The sequence below is a fragment of the Halichoerus grypus genome, chromosome 12, assembly GCF_964656455.1.
Source record: "Halichoerus grypus chromosome 12, mHalGry1.hap1.1, whole genome shotgun sequence".
NCBI classification, from domain to species: Eukaryota; Metazoa; Chordata; class Mammalia; order Carnivora; family Phocidae; genus Halichoerus; species Halichoerus grypus.
The window spans coordinates 3,987,087-4,000,776 of NC_135723.1; the positions used below are offsets into that span (position 1 = coordinate 3,987,087).

The following is a 13,690-nucleotide window of genomic DNA, read 5'->3' on the forward strand; positions in this document are numbered from 1 at the left end:
GGCTTCACCGGGATCGTCCCTAGGCCCTCATCTCAATTTTGATGGTCTTACTCTCTCTTTCCCAATCCATGTCTTATCTCTAGCATGAGAAACATCATTAGGTTGTGAATTCAAGTTGCTTGGTAAATCAGCCCACCATCTGATTAGAACTTACCAGAAATCTGTGTGGCCACAGGAAAAAAGAGCTACTTTCATGACAGTCATAGAGGCTTTCTGGTTCTCCAAAGCCCTCAACTCACCTTTTTCTTTCACCTGGTCCTTACACTTTATTGTCTTCATTAAAATGTATTATTTCACCTGCTGCTTAGAGGCCAAAGCCTTGTCTTCTACAGGCACTTGACCCTGGGTATAGTAAGTGTTAATTTAAATGATATTCTGCCACTGAAAGCTATGAACTACACCAACAACTGAATCCATCTTGTCTCTACATCTGCAAGAAGACAGATCTGTGGAAAGCGAGACATCTGGGCAAGCGCCTCCTGTGTCCACCGAGCAGTGGGTGGCATGCCTGAGGTCACTGGTGGCTAGCAGAGCCAGCCATCCCAGGGCGAGACGCAGAGCAGAGCATAGTGGGGACAAGCTGAGCCCTTGAGGCACCCCTGCATCTTGTCACCACACTTGACCATGATGACACAAACCTAAAAGAACTCAACACAATGGCCCCTTGGATACTGAAATCTGACATCAGCCTGAGTGTCCTGGGTCCCTGACTTCTAGTAGAGAGTGAACTGAAATCAGAAAGTGGAATAGAATGGATAAGAGGGATAACCACAGGTTAGAACCAAAATCAAATCAAAGAATTTAAACCAGTTTGATGGTGGGAAGATCTCAGTGTATCTTGTCCACCTGAATAGGTGACTGGGATGTTTCTCTTTCCTCTCTTTTCTGAATGGAATTAGTCCCTTCCTTCTCACCCATCTTATATTGCGAAGGTTGGAAGGTTGGCGGCAAACGAACTGTCTAGACCCCAGGGCCCTGGACCTCACGTAAGCTTCTGTCCATCACCCATGAGTGTGAATTTCAACCTGGATGCAGTAACTGGATGAGAGCTCGAGGCTGTGCTGCTACCTGGGGAGGGAATGAGCATATCACATGTAGAACCAATAATGTGAATCGATGCAGCCTAGTTAAAGGGATATCTGTATGAGAAAAAGACACTGACCCCTAACACCCAAGTCCATGTCTTTTATTCCTTTTTTCTATTAATGAGAACAAAACCTGAATACATCAGCCCCCTATTGGGGCCCTTGTGACATCATTCCATTCAGTGTAATTTAGAAGTCTTGTATCGGGCTTTCATTTTCATCTTTTGTTTCTGAACGGAAGGTAAACTCAAGGCCTAGAAGCACATCAGCCACCAGCAACTGTGAGGACAAAAGCTGCACTAAGGGGGGGCGCACAAAGGACGAGCGGCCCGAGGGGACGACGGCACGGTGCCGTCACTGCGGCAGCTCTAAGCTGACCTTGCTGGACTTGAGAGAGAAGAGACACCACCAAGTCGGGACTCTCTGTGACTTGCAGCAGAACCCAATGAAAACTGGCACACATCTTCACACTTACCGGCTGGGTAAGCTGGGAGAGTTACAGAATTACTGTGACTCATTTTTCTCATACATAAAATGAGAATAGTAGTAATAAGCCACAGAGTTGGGAATATTAAATATGAAAATCTACATGAAGGATTTCAGAGAAAACCTCTCACATAGTGTGGAGTCGGTAAATAAGCAATTACCAGCAATAGCAGGACTGCTCTATGAGGAAAGCCCTCACCCATGCTCAACATAATTAATATACGGGAAACTGTTCCATGTATCAAAATAACAATTTAAGAAATGCTGTCAGAGAGGGTGCAGTGAAGTGTGTACTTGGATATATTACTGGTGGGAGTATAAACTGGTACCTTTCTTTAGGAAGGAGACTGGCAAATGGTCCAGAGGATTAGAAATACCCAAATCTGGCATTCTACTTCTGGCTACTTAGCAGAGAGAAGACTTCAAAATACCAGAGTATTAACAAAGAAAATGTTAGCTGTCATGCTGTATGTTAACAATGAGACTTTGGAAAGCAATAGACACATCCACAAAGTAGAAATACTTAGCCATATTAATTTTGCTAAAGTGTACCAAATATTATGGTAATTAAAATGATGTTAATGAAGTGAAAAAAAATAGCATGGAAAAAACACCATAATATTAAGGGAAATACTGGTATCTGTAACATGCATAAAACGCTCACCCCAAAACAGGAAATGTTAGCATTGCTGACATCTGGGTTCTGAAATTGTAAGCGGTACTCCCCGCCACTGTAATGAATACTCTATCAGTTAGGATCCTTGTAGCTGCGGGTTAACAGAAAACCTAGCTTGCTGTGACACAAGGCGTGTTCTCATCTCACACAACTGGGCAAGTCCAGAGCAGGCCGGGGCTCACACACGAGCCGGGCAGTGGTTCAACACCATCATCGAGGCCCTGATTCTTTGGACATCTCCACCCGGTGTCCTCAAGTTGGTCCGCGGTTTCAACATAGCAGTTGCCAGAAGGACTGTCTCCGGAGTAAACAAACTTGGTGCTCTGCTGGGAAGAAGGGCAGAAGCGAACTCATACTGGAGAGGTGAGCAATAATGTCCTCTGCCAATTGTGACTATTTTAATTTTTCCAAGTATGTTTATTGCTTCCAAGATTTTGAAAGTAATTTGTTTCTTTGTAGGAAGTTTGAGAAACAGAGGATACCAAAAAAACCTCCCACATGATCCTGTTACATAAAACAACTGTTCATTTGATTCAAAACTCTAAGGAATAGTACAGAACATTCTATCCTATGGAAATAGCACAATTTATTCAACCACTTCACTCTTGTAGGTCATCGATGTTAATTCCATTTTCATTGTTCTACAGAATGTGGATGTCAATACCATTGGGCATGACATTCCACCTGATTTCTGATTTACTTTCTTAAGATAGTTTCCTGCAAGTGACATTCCTGGATCAACCTTGTTGAGGCCCTTTTTACATATTGCCAAATGAATACACATTTACACACTTACAGTAAGAAAAAATCTGATTAATAAAATATAATATTTATATTATATTATATATAATATATAATTATTATATATTTATATAATATTTATATATAATATTATATATAAATATAATAAAAAATGGGAATCATATTTGCCCTAGCTTTGCAGGTTGATGTAAACATCACATTGTTTTAATGTTAAAAAATGCTTTGTTAAAATTAAGGCATTATATAAATGTAAGATATTATTCTGATGCAAACAAAAATAACAAACACTTGGAACTGCATTATGACAATAATCTCTCCCAGGGATTAGTTTGTGGTTTTTACCCTACACACTGTCATCACGTAAAACATTCCTCTGTTACATGTTAACAGAGGAAGCAGTTACCTTAATTACTGAAGCAGGTATTTACACTCATAGGACACTTCCATGCCTCACTCCCACGACTCCCCTGCTGTCTGTCTGCTCTTATCGCAGACCACCTCCTCTCCTGGACTGGACTCCGGTCTCCAGTATTGCACCACCACTGTAACTCTGCTCTGCTTCCCCAGGCTGACTAGCTATTGAGCTGGTATTGTCCATCCCTACGAAAATGTTTTGTAAGTTAAATTCCTCAGCATTTTTAAATACCAGGAAAAAAGTTAATCCAAACTCAGGCAGTGCTAAAGAAAATGACACAATTAAGAAATCCGGAAAGCTTTACAGGCTGCACTGCTTTTAGAGATGGAGCCTTAGGAGGTCTTTTACTGGTTACAACCCACCCAAACAGTGTAATGGCAAATATGTGACTTACTACAGCAAAGAAAGATTTTTAAAGAAAAAAACCTCTAAAAACCATATGAGAACAACTACGTCATGATTATGAGTTACAAGGAATTTTTTAAAAAGATCAAGGCTAACAAAGAAATGTCATTTCACTTCCCTTTGTACTTACGTGAGAATCCCAGGGTAATATTTGTCCGCAGCACGACCAAACGAGAGACTAACTTATTACTGGTCAATTTTAAAGAGTCAAATAGGTCCTAGATACAAGTCAACTTTTCCCTGTCAATGCACAGTTGTGCCTAGATCCCACCTGTGTATATTTGCCATTTACAAATGTTTATGTCTTAAGAAAGGAAATATGAAGGGAAAAAAACAGGGAATGTCCAAGAGAATATAAAGTGTTACAAATACAAATGAAACAATAAAAAAATTGAGAAACTACTACTTCTGTAAGTTGCTCATGTATTTTTCGGGTACTTAAACCCTGACGTTTTGGGTAATTTTTCATATTCAAACACAGCACCCCAGTGTGAGAGAGGGTGTGGTGCTGGTGGCAGAAGTACCTGTGATGTAACACTTTAATGATAAAGGAAAGCAATAAAAGATATGATGATCGTTTGGTAGTTTTCCCTAGAGGTGTCATCAGGGCAAGAAATTGCCTAATTTCTCTGTCCACACTGTGAAAGTTCAAAGGTTAATTTAGGCACACACAATGGTTACTCCATTCTAATATGTCAGAAAGGTAATTTAAAGGCCTCCAAACCAAAAAGGTGAAGACTGCCACCCTGAACTACATTAAAAACCCATCAAGTTGTTGGGACCTGGCCTTACACTGAAGTGGCTAAAAGTTGCAACCATAAGATGCACAGGCTTTTTAAAAAGTGACCTTCAACTATGAAAGGTCACACTAGAAGAAATAAAATCTCATAAAATTAAAGGAAGGAAACAAGCTGGAATTAAAATGATTATGGAAGAATATGGTGGCCTGAGATTAGTCAACATACTGTAAAAAGAATGGGCTGTTTTAATATAATCCTGAAAAATCTTTTGGGCTAACACCAATAGAGTATATTTGAAACCCTTTTTAAAAAACAGTGATCCAAGAAACATTCTGAAGTCGTATGTAGTTCTGGCATTAATGTATAAAGATCAGTGGGTGCTCCATTCGTAAAGCATTTGGACATGCAATGTTTCAATTAAAATGATGACACCGTATTTTGTAAAATCTAATATATTTAATTTTGGCATAATAGTGACTTATTATGTATTAATATTTCAAAAATATACTTTTGTGTTTAACAAACCACTAGCGATCTCAAACTCATGGCCTATAAGCATGCTTTTGCTCCAAACGCCAGGCTGCTATTGCATTGAAGGCAGTGGTTTCCATCACGGGGGTTGTAAGACCCAGGGCTGCAGACCACTGTGAAGAAAGAATAAGTTAATAGGCAACAGCTTCCTCAATTGCCACATCAGTTAATTTTACATGGAGGATACATTTTCAAAAAGACTCTTTTTCCTTTTTATAATTTGTTTTTAATCGTGGCAAAATACACATAAAATGTACCATCTTAACCATTCTTAAGTGTACAGTTCAACACCGTGAAGTACATTCACGTTGTTGTACAACTAACTTCCGGAACTTTCTCATCTGGGGAAAAACTGCAAGTCTATATTCATTAAACACCTCTCCATTTCCCCCTCCCCTAACGCCTAGCAGCAACCCTTCTACTGTGTTTCTAAGTACCTCATATAAGTGACAAGTTGTAACTTTTCACTCTGACACCGGCTTAGACCAAGACTGTGACCCCACACGGTTTTACTGATCACGTAACGTTGAGTTGAGAAAGCTAGCTGGGTCACCTGGTAGGCTGCCTCAGAAGCCACAGAGCGAAAGAGGGCCCACACTAAGAACCACACCTTCGATGCACAGATAGCCCTAGATATGGGAAGAGCTTCCACTTCATTTCTAATAATCTCCTGACCTCACGTCCTATTTCTGTCACTTGCTGAATGTTTAACTTCGGAAAAATTACTAACTTAACTCAGTTTGATCATCCCTAACATATGGATAACTGTATATAATGAATATGTTACCACAGTGATCTCTGCCTGACAGAAAGTAAAGAAGGGCAGAAAGATTCCAAGGGCAAATACATTCTCAGTCATTGACTGACTTTGGGATTCGGGGTAAGTGGTCAATTCTTAGTTCTAGCTTCCTCATTTGTAAAACAGGTACAGTAACAACCAAGTCTGTACTATTATGCGAGGACTGAACAGATGACTTAGATGAAAACGCCTCCAGAATACCGCAAGCCTTCCATAAATGCTCTGTCGCCCGTGGGACCGCCTCCCCCCACGCATGAAGGCCATGTGACGCCAAGCTCTCTAACTGGGCTGGGGTCTCTCATTATCCTGGTCCTCCTTTTCCTACTGCAAATGTAGTCAGCCAAGGATTCACAGAGATGTTTGCTGCACGTCTAAGGCATGGTTATTATGGGCCATCAGAGAAGATTCTTTTTCTGGCACCATGATCAATAATACGTGCCATTGTTTGGATCTGGGTCATAGTACATTATTCAATTTCATATCACCCTTTCAAAAATATTACTCAGAGAAGGTATTTTTCATTCTGGTTTTAATAGATATTTTGTTTGGGGAATAATGTTTCAGATAAAAAATACTGGTTAAACAAAGTTAAGTAGATTTTTTTGCTGCAGTAACAAGAGTATTTAAAGTGGTGATGTACAGGGTAAGATTGTCATGATGTGACATTTTTCAAAGGTGTGTGATCATGGTACTCTTTCTTTCAAAACACATATTAATATTTCTTAAAGCACAAATATGGAAATGCTGAGAAAAGGTATCAGTGTTAAGTCAATACACAGGGACAAGAGGAACATAAATCTGCGCGGTCCTCACACACATACTTCACACCGAGTATCACCAGCAGAACTGACACTGGCATCTAAACCCAAGTTTAAATAAATATGATCTTCTAATAAATGTCCTTAGAATTACTAAATCTTTATAACACAGTATGTGCGATACCTCAGAGTCCTTATCTATAGCACTCTCTCCTACGACATATCCTAAAATGCCATGTTCTCTTTTATGTGGAATTGAGGAAAGATTCTCAAATGTTATTTAAATTTAAAGTAGAAGATTAGCAAAATTATCTTCTCGGTTTTAGTCTCACTGAGCAGAATATTTCCCAGCTGCAGTTTTGAGAGCAACCTGATTAAATCTTGGTAAGAGGAGCAGGAAGCATTGATGACTGATCAGTATTGACATACAAAGAAATGGGAAGCAGGCAGAGGAAAATATCTTCATGAATTTAGGATAGGGAATACTTCCTTAAAAAGAGAAATAATTAAGCATAATATAAAACGTGATACATGTGGTATTAAAATTAAGAACTTAATTAAAAATGATAAAAGTAGGAATAGTCAGGCAACAAAACTGGGTCACAGTTGCAGCAATAACCAATAGATACCATCCAGAATATACAAATAATTCCTATAAATCAATGAGGACAGAAAACCAATTTAAAAATAGAAATAAAAGAGAAAAAAATAAATGTCTGACTAACGTCGTTTTTATTGAGCCGTGCACACACACACACACACACACACAAACCAAAACTGCTCAAAGAAATTAAGAATTTGGGAAATGCAAATCAATAGCAAACTCTAATATACTGACAGTGACTTCAGCAAAAGGACAGCTCCAGGCCCCCATGGAAATATTAAATAAACAACTAGAGACTGGCTAAAATAACCTTGTAGGAGGTCTGAAAATTAGATGAAGATCAACAGCAACCAAATGAACACAAAATCAAGAAGAAGTCATGTTCCAAATGGTACAAAATTTGTAGCATTTTTTGCTCTACCTTGTCCCGGCTCCTCTCCAGGGCAGACCCACGGTTTCGGGGGAGTGGCAGCCCAGTGCTGGGTTCCATCCCACACACCAGAGAGCAGAGCAGATGGGATCGGCCACCTGTCCGATGGCCACCTGAGGGGTTGTCTCAGTGTTTTCAGAACTCGTTCAAATCTCAGGCTAGGGGAAGTCCTGGGCACATTTCTGAGAACCACAAGGTGATGACAGACCCCCAGATACCTGGGGCCAGAGACTGGTGATTGAAGAATATGACCGAACACCAAAGGACCACAGAAGAATCAGTGGACGGACTCTCAAGAAAATGAAGATATTCAAAAACAAGCAAAAAAAAAAGCAGCCAAGTATACAGAGGAATCAGAGGAGAGCACATAGGACCAAACATATGAGAAGGTGCTCAACGTCATTAATTATTAGGGAAGTACAAATCAAAACTAGAGTATGGTATCACTTCACACCCATTAGGATGGACACTATCAAAAAAAAAAAAAAAAAAAAAAAGAAAGAAAACAAGTGTTGGTGACGATGTGAAGAAACTGGAGCCCTTGTGCATGGTTGGTGGGAATGCACGATGGTGCAACTGCTATAGGAAAAATATGGAGGTTCCTCAAAACATTAAAAATGCATGTACCATATGATCAAGCGGTTCCACTTCCAGATATAGAGATAAGAGAACTGAAAGCAGGATCCTGAAGGGACATCTCTAAACCTTTGTTCACTGCAGTGTTACTTACCACAGCCAAGAGGCGAAAAGAGCCCAGGGGTCCCTCAGTGGGTAAACGGATAAAGAAAATGTGGTATATATACACAGCAGCATATCGTTCAGCCTTAAAAAAAATAAGTCCTGCAACGTACTGTGATTTGGACGGAACTTGAGAACATTATGCTAAGTGAGCTGAGGCCAGTTATAAAAAGATAAATAGTACACGATTCTGCTTACAAGAAGTATCTAAACAAATCCAACTCAGAGAAATAGAAAGAGCTGTGGTTTCTAGGAGCTGGAGGAGGAAGAAATGGAAGTTGTTGTTCAAGAGGTTATGGAAAACATAATAAAAAGAAAAAACAGACACACGAGGTTATGGACAGTTTTAGATACTTGCTGCACAACAGTGTGAAGCTGGGGCTGCTGAGCTGTGTTCTTAGACATGGTCAAGGCACATGATTTTATGTTATGTGCTTCTTAACCACTATTAACATTTTTTTTAAAATACAACAAAACGTAAGAGAACCAAAACCTTCCAACAAATAAGAGGCCAAGTCTACATGTCTTCACAGATGAATTCTACCAAATATTAAAAAAAAAAGAAAAACATTAACCCCAATCCTTCTCAAACTCTTCCAAAAACTGAAGCAGAAGGAGAACTTCTGGACTCATGCTGTAAGGGCAGAATTGCCCTATTACTAAAGTGAAAGACAGTATATGAAAACAAACCTATGGACTAATAATAACCTTCTGAATATTGATGGAAAAATCCTCCAAAAAATACTAAACCAATTTAACAGCATATTAAAAGGATTATATACCATGGTCACCTAGGGTTTATTCCTAAAATGCAAGGACAGTTTGATATATGAAAATCAAGGACAGTTCCTTATATCACATTAACAGAATGATGGGGGGAAGAATACCATACAATCATCTCAACTGCACAAAAAGCATTTGACAAAATTGAACATCATGTTATGCTAAAAACTCTAAGCAAATTTCAATTATATAATGGGGTATTATCAACCATAGTTACTGTGTTAGATCCTTAGACTTTATCCACCTTATAGCTGAAAGTTTGTACCCTAAGAAAGTAGAACTTAAAGGTTCTCACCAAAGATAAATAAAATAAAATAAAATAAAATAAAATAAAATAAAATATAAATATGTGAGGTGATGGGGGTGTTAATGAACCAGATGGGAGAAATCCTCCCACCATGCATACATATATCAAGTCATCACAATGTACACCTTGAATATCTTACAATTTTGTTAATTATACCTCAACAGGTATGAAAGATACCACAGGAACATAAGTAAAGGAGCACAAGGCAAAGTAGTCACATAAAAAGGAGAAGAGTTTTGTAGTGAGTCAAATTTGGTTTCAAATTCTAATTTTTCACTTAGTATCTTTATGAACACATGCAAGTACCATAAGATTGCTGAGATTCAAGTTCCTTGATTACAAAATTTGGATACTTCCTACATCAAAATTTTTGATGTTTAAGAAAACACTGGCCAAACTTTTAGCAAAGCTTCAGTTATTATTATAAAGAAATGAGTGAAATGTGTATTTCTGTGGGGTAAGCAGAGCTTAATGCACTCAGGATACTGTGACAAAACTCAATCTTGTGTTCTCCTTATTCTTGAGCTCCTATAGCAAATCTGTATCGCCCATGTGGCCCTTACTACATTTAGTCATTAACTGCTACTTAAATTTTCATATGTTCAGATTTATATCCCATTAGATTACACATTCCCTAAAATTCCCACAAGCTTAAATTGTGTGTGTTTTTGATAATTCCCTCTCATATCACTTAAAACCATGTTTGGTAATTGGTAATATAATAGATACTTATTTAATGTTAAAGAAAAAACACTTAAAAGAGAGGAATAAAATGGATTTTCCTCAACCTGATAAAGGGCCTTCATGAAAACCCACAGTCAGTATCATAACCATAAGAGACTATGAGCTTTTCCTCTAAGATCAGGAAAAAGATAAGGATGACTATTATCTCTGTTTCTTTTAATATAATATTGGAAGTCTTACCCAGGGCAAGGCAAAAAAAAAAAAAAAAAGAATTCAAATTAGAAAGAAGTAACGTTAGCCTGTCCACAGATAGTATGATCTTCTATGCAAAAAACCCTAAAGAATCCACCAAAAAACCCCCTAATTGACCTAATAAACAAATTTAGCCAAGTTACAAGACACAAAATTGACATGCAAAAATCAGCTGTGTTTCTATACACTAACAATGAACAATCCAAAAAGAAAATTAAGAAAAACAGTTCTATTTACAATAGCATCAAAATATACTATTTAGGAGTAAATAACCAACAAGGCATAATACTTGTATACCAAAAACTACTAAAAAGTACTGAAAGAAATAAAAGAAGACACAAATAAATGGAAAGACATCTCATGTTCATGGGTTGGGACATTTAATATTGTTAAGATGTCAATGCTACTGGAAACCATTCATAGATTCTATGCAAATTCTATCAAAATCCCAGTGACAATGTTTTCAGAAAAAGAAAAATCCATCCTAAAATTCACTGAAACCTGAAGGGACAAAGAAGAGCCAAAACAATTTTGAAAAACAAAACTGTAAATCTCATACTTGCTGATTTTAACACTACAAAGCTACAATGATAAAAATGGTCTGGTCCTGGCCTAAAGATAGAGCTCGAGACAAACAGAATAAAATAGTCAAGAAATAAACTCTAAATGATTTGGAACAAGGGTACCAAGATCATTCAAATGAGGCAAGGGCAGTCTCCTCAACAAATGGTAGTAGGTAAGGGGGATATCCATATGCAAATGTACAAGGCTGGACTCCTACCTTAAGCTGTATGTAAAAGTTAGCTCAAAAAGATCAAAGATACAAACAGAAGAGCTAAAACTGTAAAACTCTTGGAAGAAAATGTAAGATAAAAGATGCATGACGTTACAATTTTCAGTGGTTTAATACAACACCAAAAGCATATTGACAAAAACATAGATAAATTATTTGCAAAGGAGGTTAATATCCAAAATAATAATAATAAAGAACTCTAATTCAACAACAAAAATTAAACAACCCAATTAAAAAGTGGGCAAAAGCTCTGAGCAGCCATTTCTCCAAACAAGACATACAAATAACCAATAAATACATGAAAAGATATTCAACATCACTAACCATCAAGTAAATGCGAATCAACACCACAATGAGACACCACTTCACACACATTAGGATGGCAAGTTATTAAAAAAAAAAAACAAAAAGTAAAATAGCAAGTGTTGCCCAAGATGCAGAGAAACTGTAAGCCTTGTGCTTTGTTGGTGGGGATGTAAAATGGTGCAGCCTCTGTGTATGGTGGCTCCTCCAAAAATTAAAAACTGAACTACCATATGATCCAGTAATTCTACTTCTGAGTATAAGTATATGGACTGAAGGTGTGTGCCTCTCTAAAATGTGTATGTTGGGGGCGCCTGGGTGGCTCAGTCGTTAAGCGTCTGCCTTCAGCTCAGGTCATGATCCCAGGGTCCTGGGATCGAGCCCCACATCGGGCTCCCTGCTCGGCGGGAAGCCTGCTTCTCCTCTCCCGCTCCGCCTGCTTGTGTTCCCTCTCTCGCTGTGTCTCTCTCTGTCATATAAATAAATAAAATCTTTAAAAATAAATAAATAAATAAATAAATAAATAAATAAATAAATAAAATGTGTATGTTGAAGACTTAACTCCCAGTGTGGCTCTCTCTATAGATGGGGCCTCTTAGGAAGTAATTACAGTTAAATGAGGTCCTAGGAGTGGAACTCTGATCTGACAGTATTAGTGTCCTTATAAGAAGGGAGAACAGAGTGCCTGCTCTCCTTCTCCTCTGTACACATTAACCAAGACCATCTGAGGATACAATGAGAAGGTGGCACGCTATGCCATCTGCAAGCCAAGAAGAAAGCACTCATGGGAAACCAAAACCTTGAACCTGGACTTCTAGACTCCAGAATTGTGGGAAAAAAACTGTACTGTTTAAGCCATCCAGTCTGGGATTTTGTTATGGAAGCCCAAACGGACTGATACAATATTTATCCAAAAGATCTCAAAGCAGGATCTCAAAGAGATATTTGCACATCATGTTTGCTGCAGCATTATTCACGACAGCCTAGAGGTGGAAACCACCCCAATTTCCAATGACAGATGAATGGATAAAAAATAAATGTGATACACACATGTGGGACAGAGAAGGCTGAGTACAAGTCACAGGAATAAAAGACACGGCACAGGGAATATAAGCACTGATACTGTAATAGCATCGTATGGGACAGATGGCAGCTACACTTGTGGTGAACACAGCATGATGCATCAGCTTGTCAGATCACTATGTTGTACACCTGAAATTCATGTAACATGGTGTGTCAACTATACTCAAATAAAAAAAAATTATAAAATAAAAAAAGATGTGGTATGTAAGTGTTAGGTGAACTAATGTGAAACAAATGTGAGAATGTGAAACTATGAAAATTAATGTGGAATGGGTTGAAAATGTGTCATGGTAACCTACCACATATTTTAAGAGAATGGGAATGTGGTCCATCCATACAATGGAATATTATTCAGTCTTAAAAAGAAAGGAATTCTGACATATGATACAACACAGATGCTAAGGGAAATAAGCCAAGCACAAAAGAACAAATACTGTCTAATTCCATTTACATGGGGTACCTGTAGTAGTCAGATTTATAGAGACAGAAAGAAGAGTGGTGATTGTCAGGGACTAAAGGAAGAGGGGACTGCAGACTTAATGTTTAATAGGTACAGAATTTCAATGAGGAAGATGGAAAAAGTTCTAGAGATGGATGGTGCTGATGGTTGTACAATGTATATGTACTTAATACCATAAAATTGTACATTTAAATACGCTTAAAACATTATCTTATGTATATTCTACCACAATTTAAAAAATGTGATGCATTACATAGGGTCATCAGATTGCAAATATGTAAAGTGTGATTATGCCAAGAACTGCATACAGGATTTCTCCTACGTTGCTATTGCAGAAGTGTTAATTAATACACCAAATTTGGAAAGCATACGGATATATTTTAATGAATTACATGTCTTATAACCCAGTGTTAGGTAAAGACGTTGAAGAATCTTGGATACTAGGATATATAAACAAAGATAGCCATGGCAAAAAAAAAAACAAAAGTACGAAGCAATTTCAAACAATGAAACAGATATACACAACTCTATATATTCATATGATAGAATATTACGTAGAAATAGAAATTTTTAAAGATAGTTTTATAACCACAAAA

At 37.9% G+C, this 13,690-nt stretch overlaps 1 protein-coding gene across 5 annotated transcripts in view; it reads right to left on the reverse strand.

Moving 5' to 3' along the window:
• Positions 1-3,871: 3,871 nt before the first annotated feature.
• The window catches only part of ZPBP (zona pellucida binding protein), a 107,179-nt gene continuing 97,360 nt past the window's right edge, over positions 3,872-13,690 (reverse strand). For all 5 annotated transcript variants that reach the window (XR_013443048.1, XM_036101811.2, XM_036101809.2 and 2 more), the window contains one exon: positions 3,872-5,213. Coding sequence is in view for 4 of the 5 variants with exons in the window: in XM_036101810.2 (XP_035957703.1) it covers positions 5,112-5,213 (102 nt within the window). In the remaining variant the exon portion in view is untranslated. The remainder of the gene's footprint in view (positions 5,214-13,690) is intronic.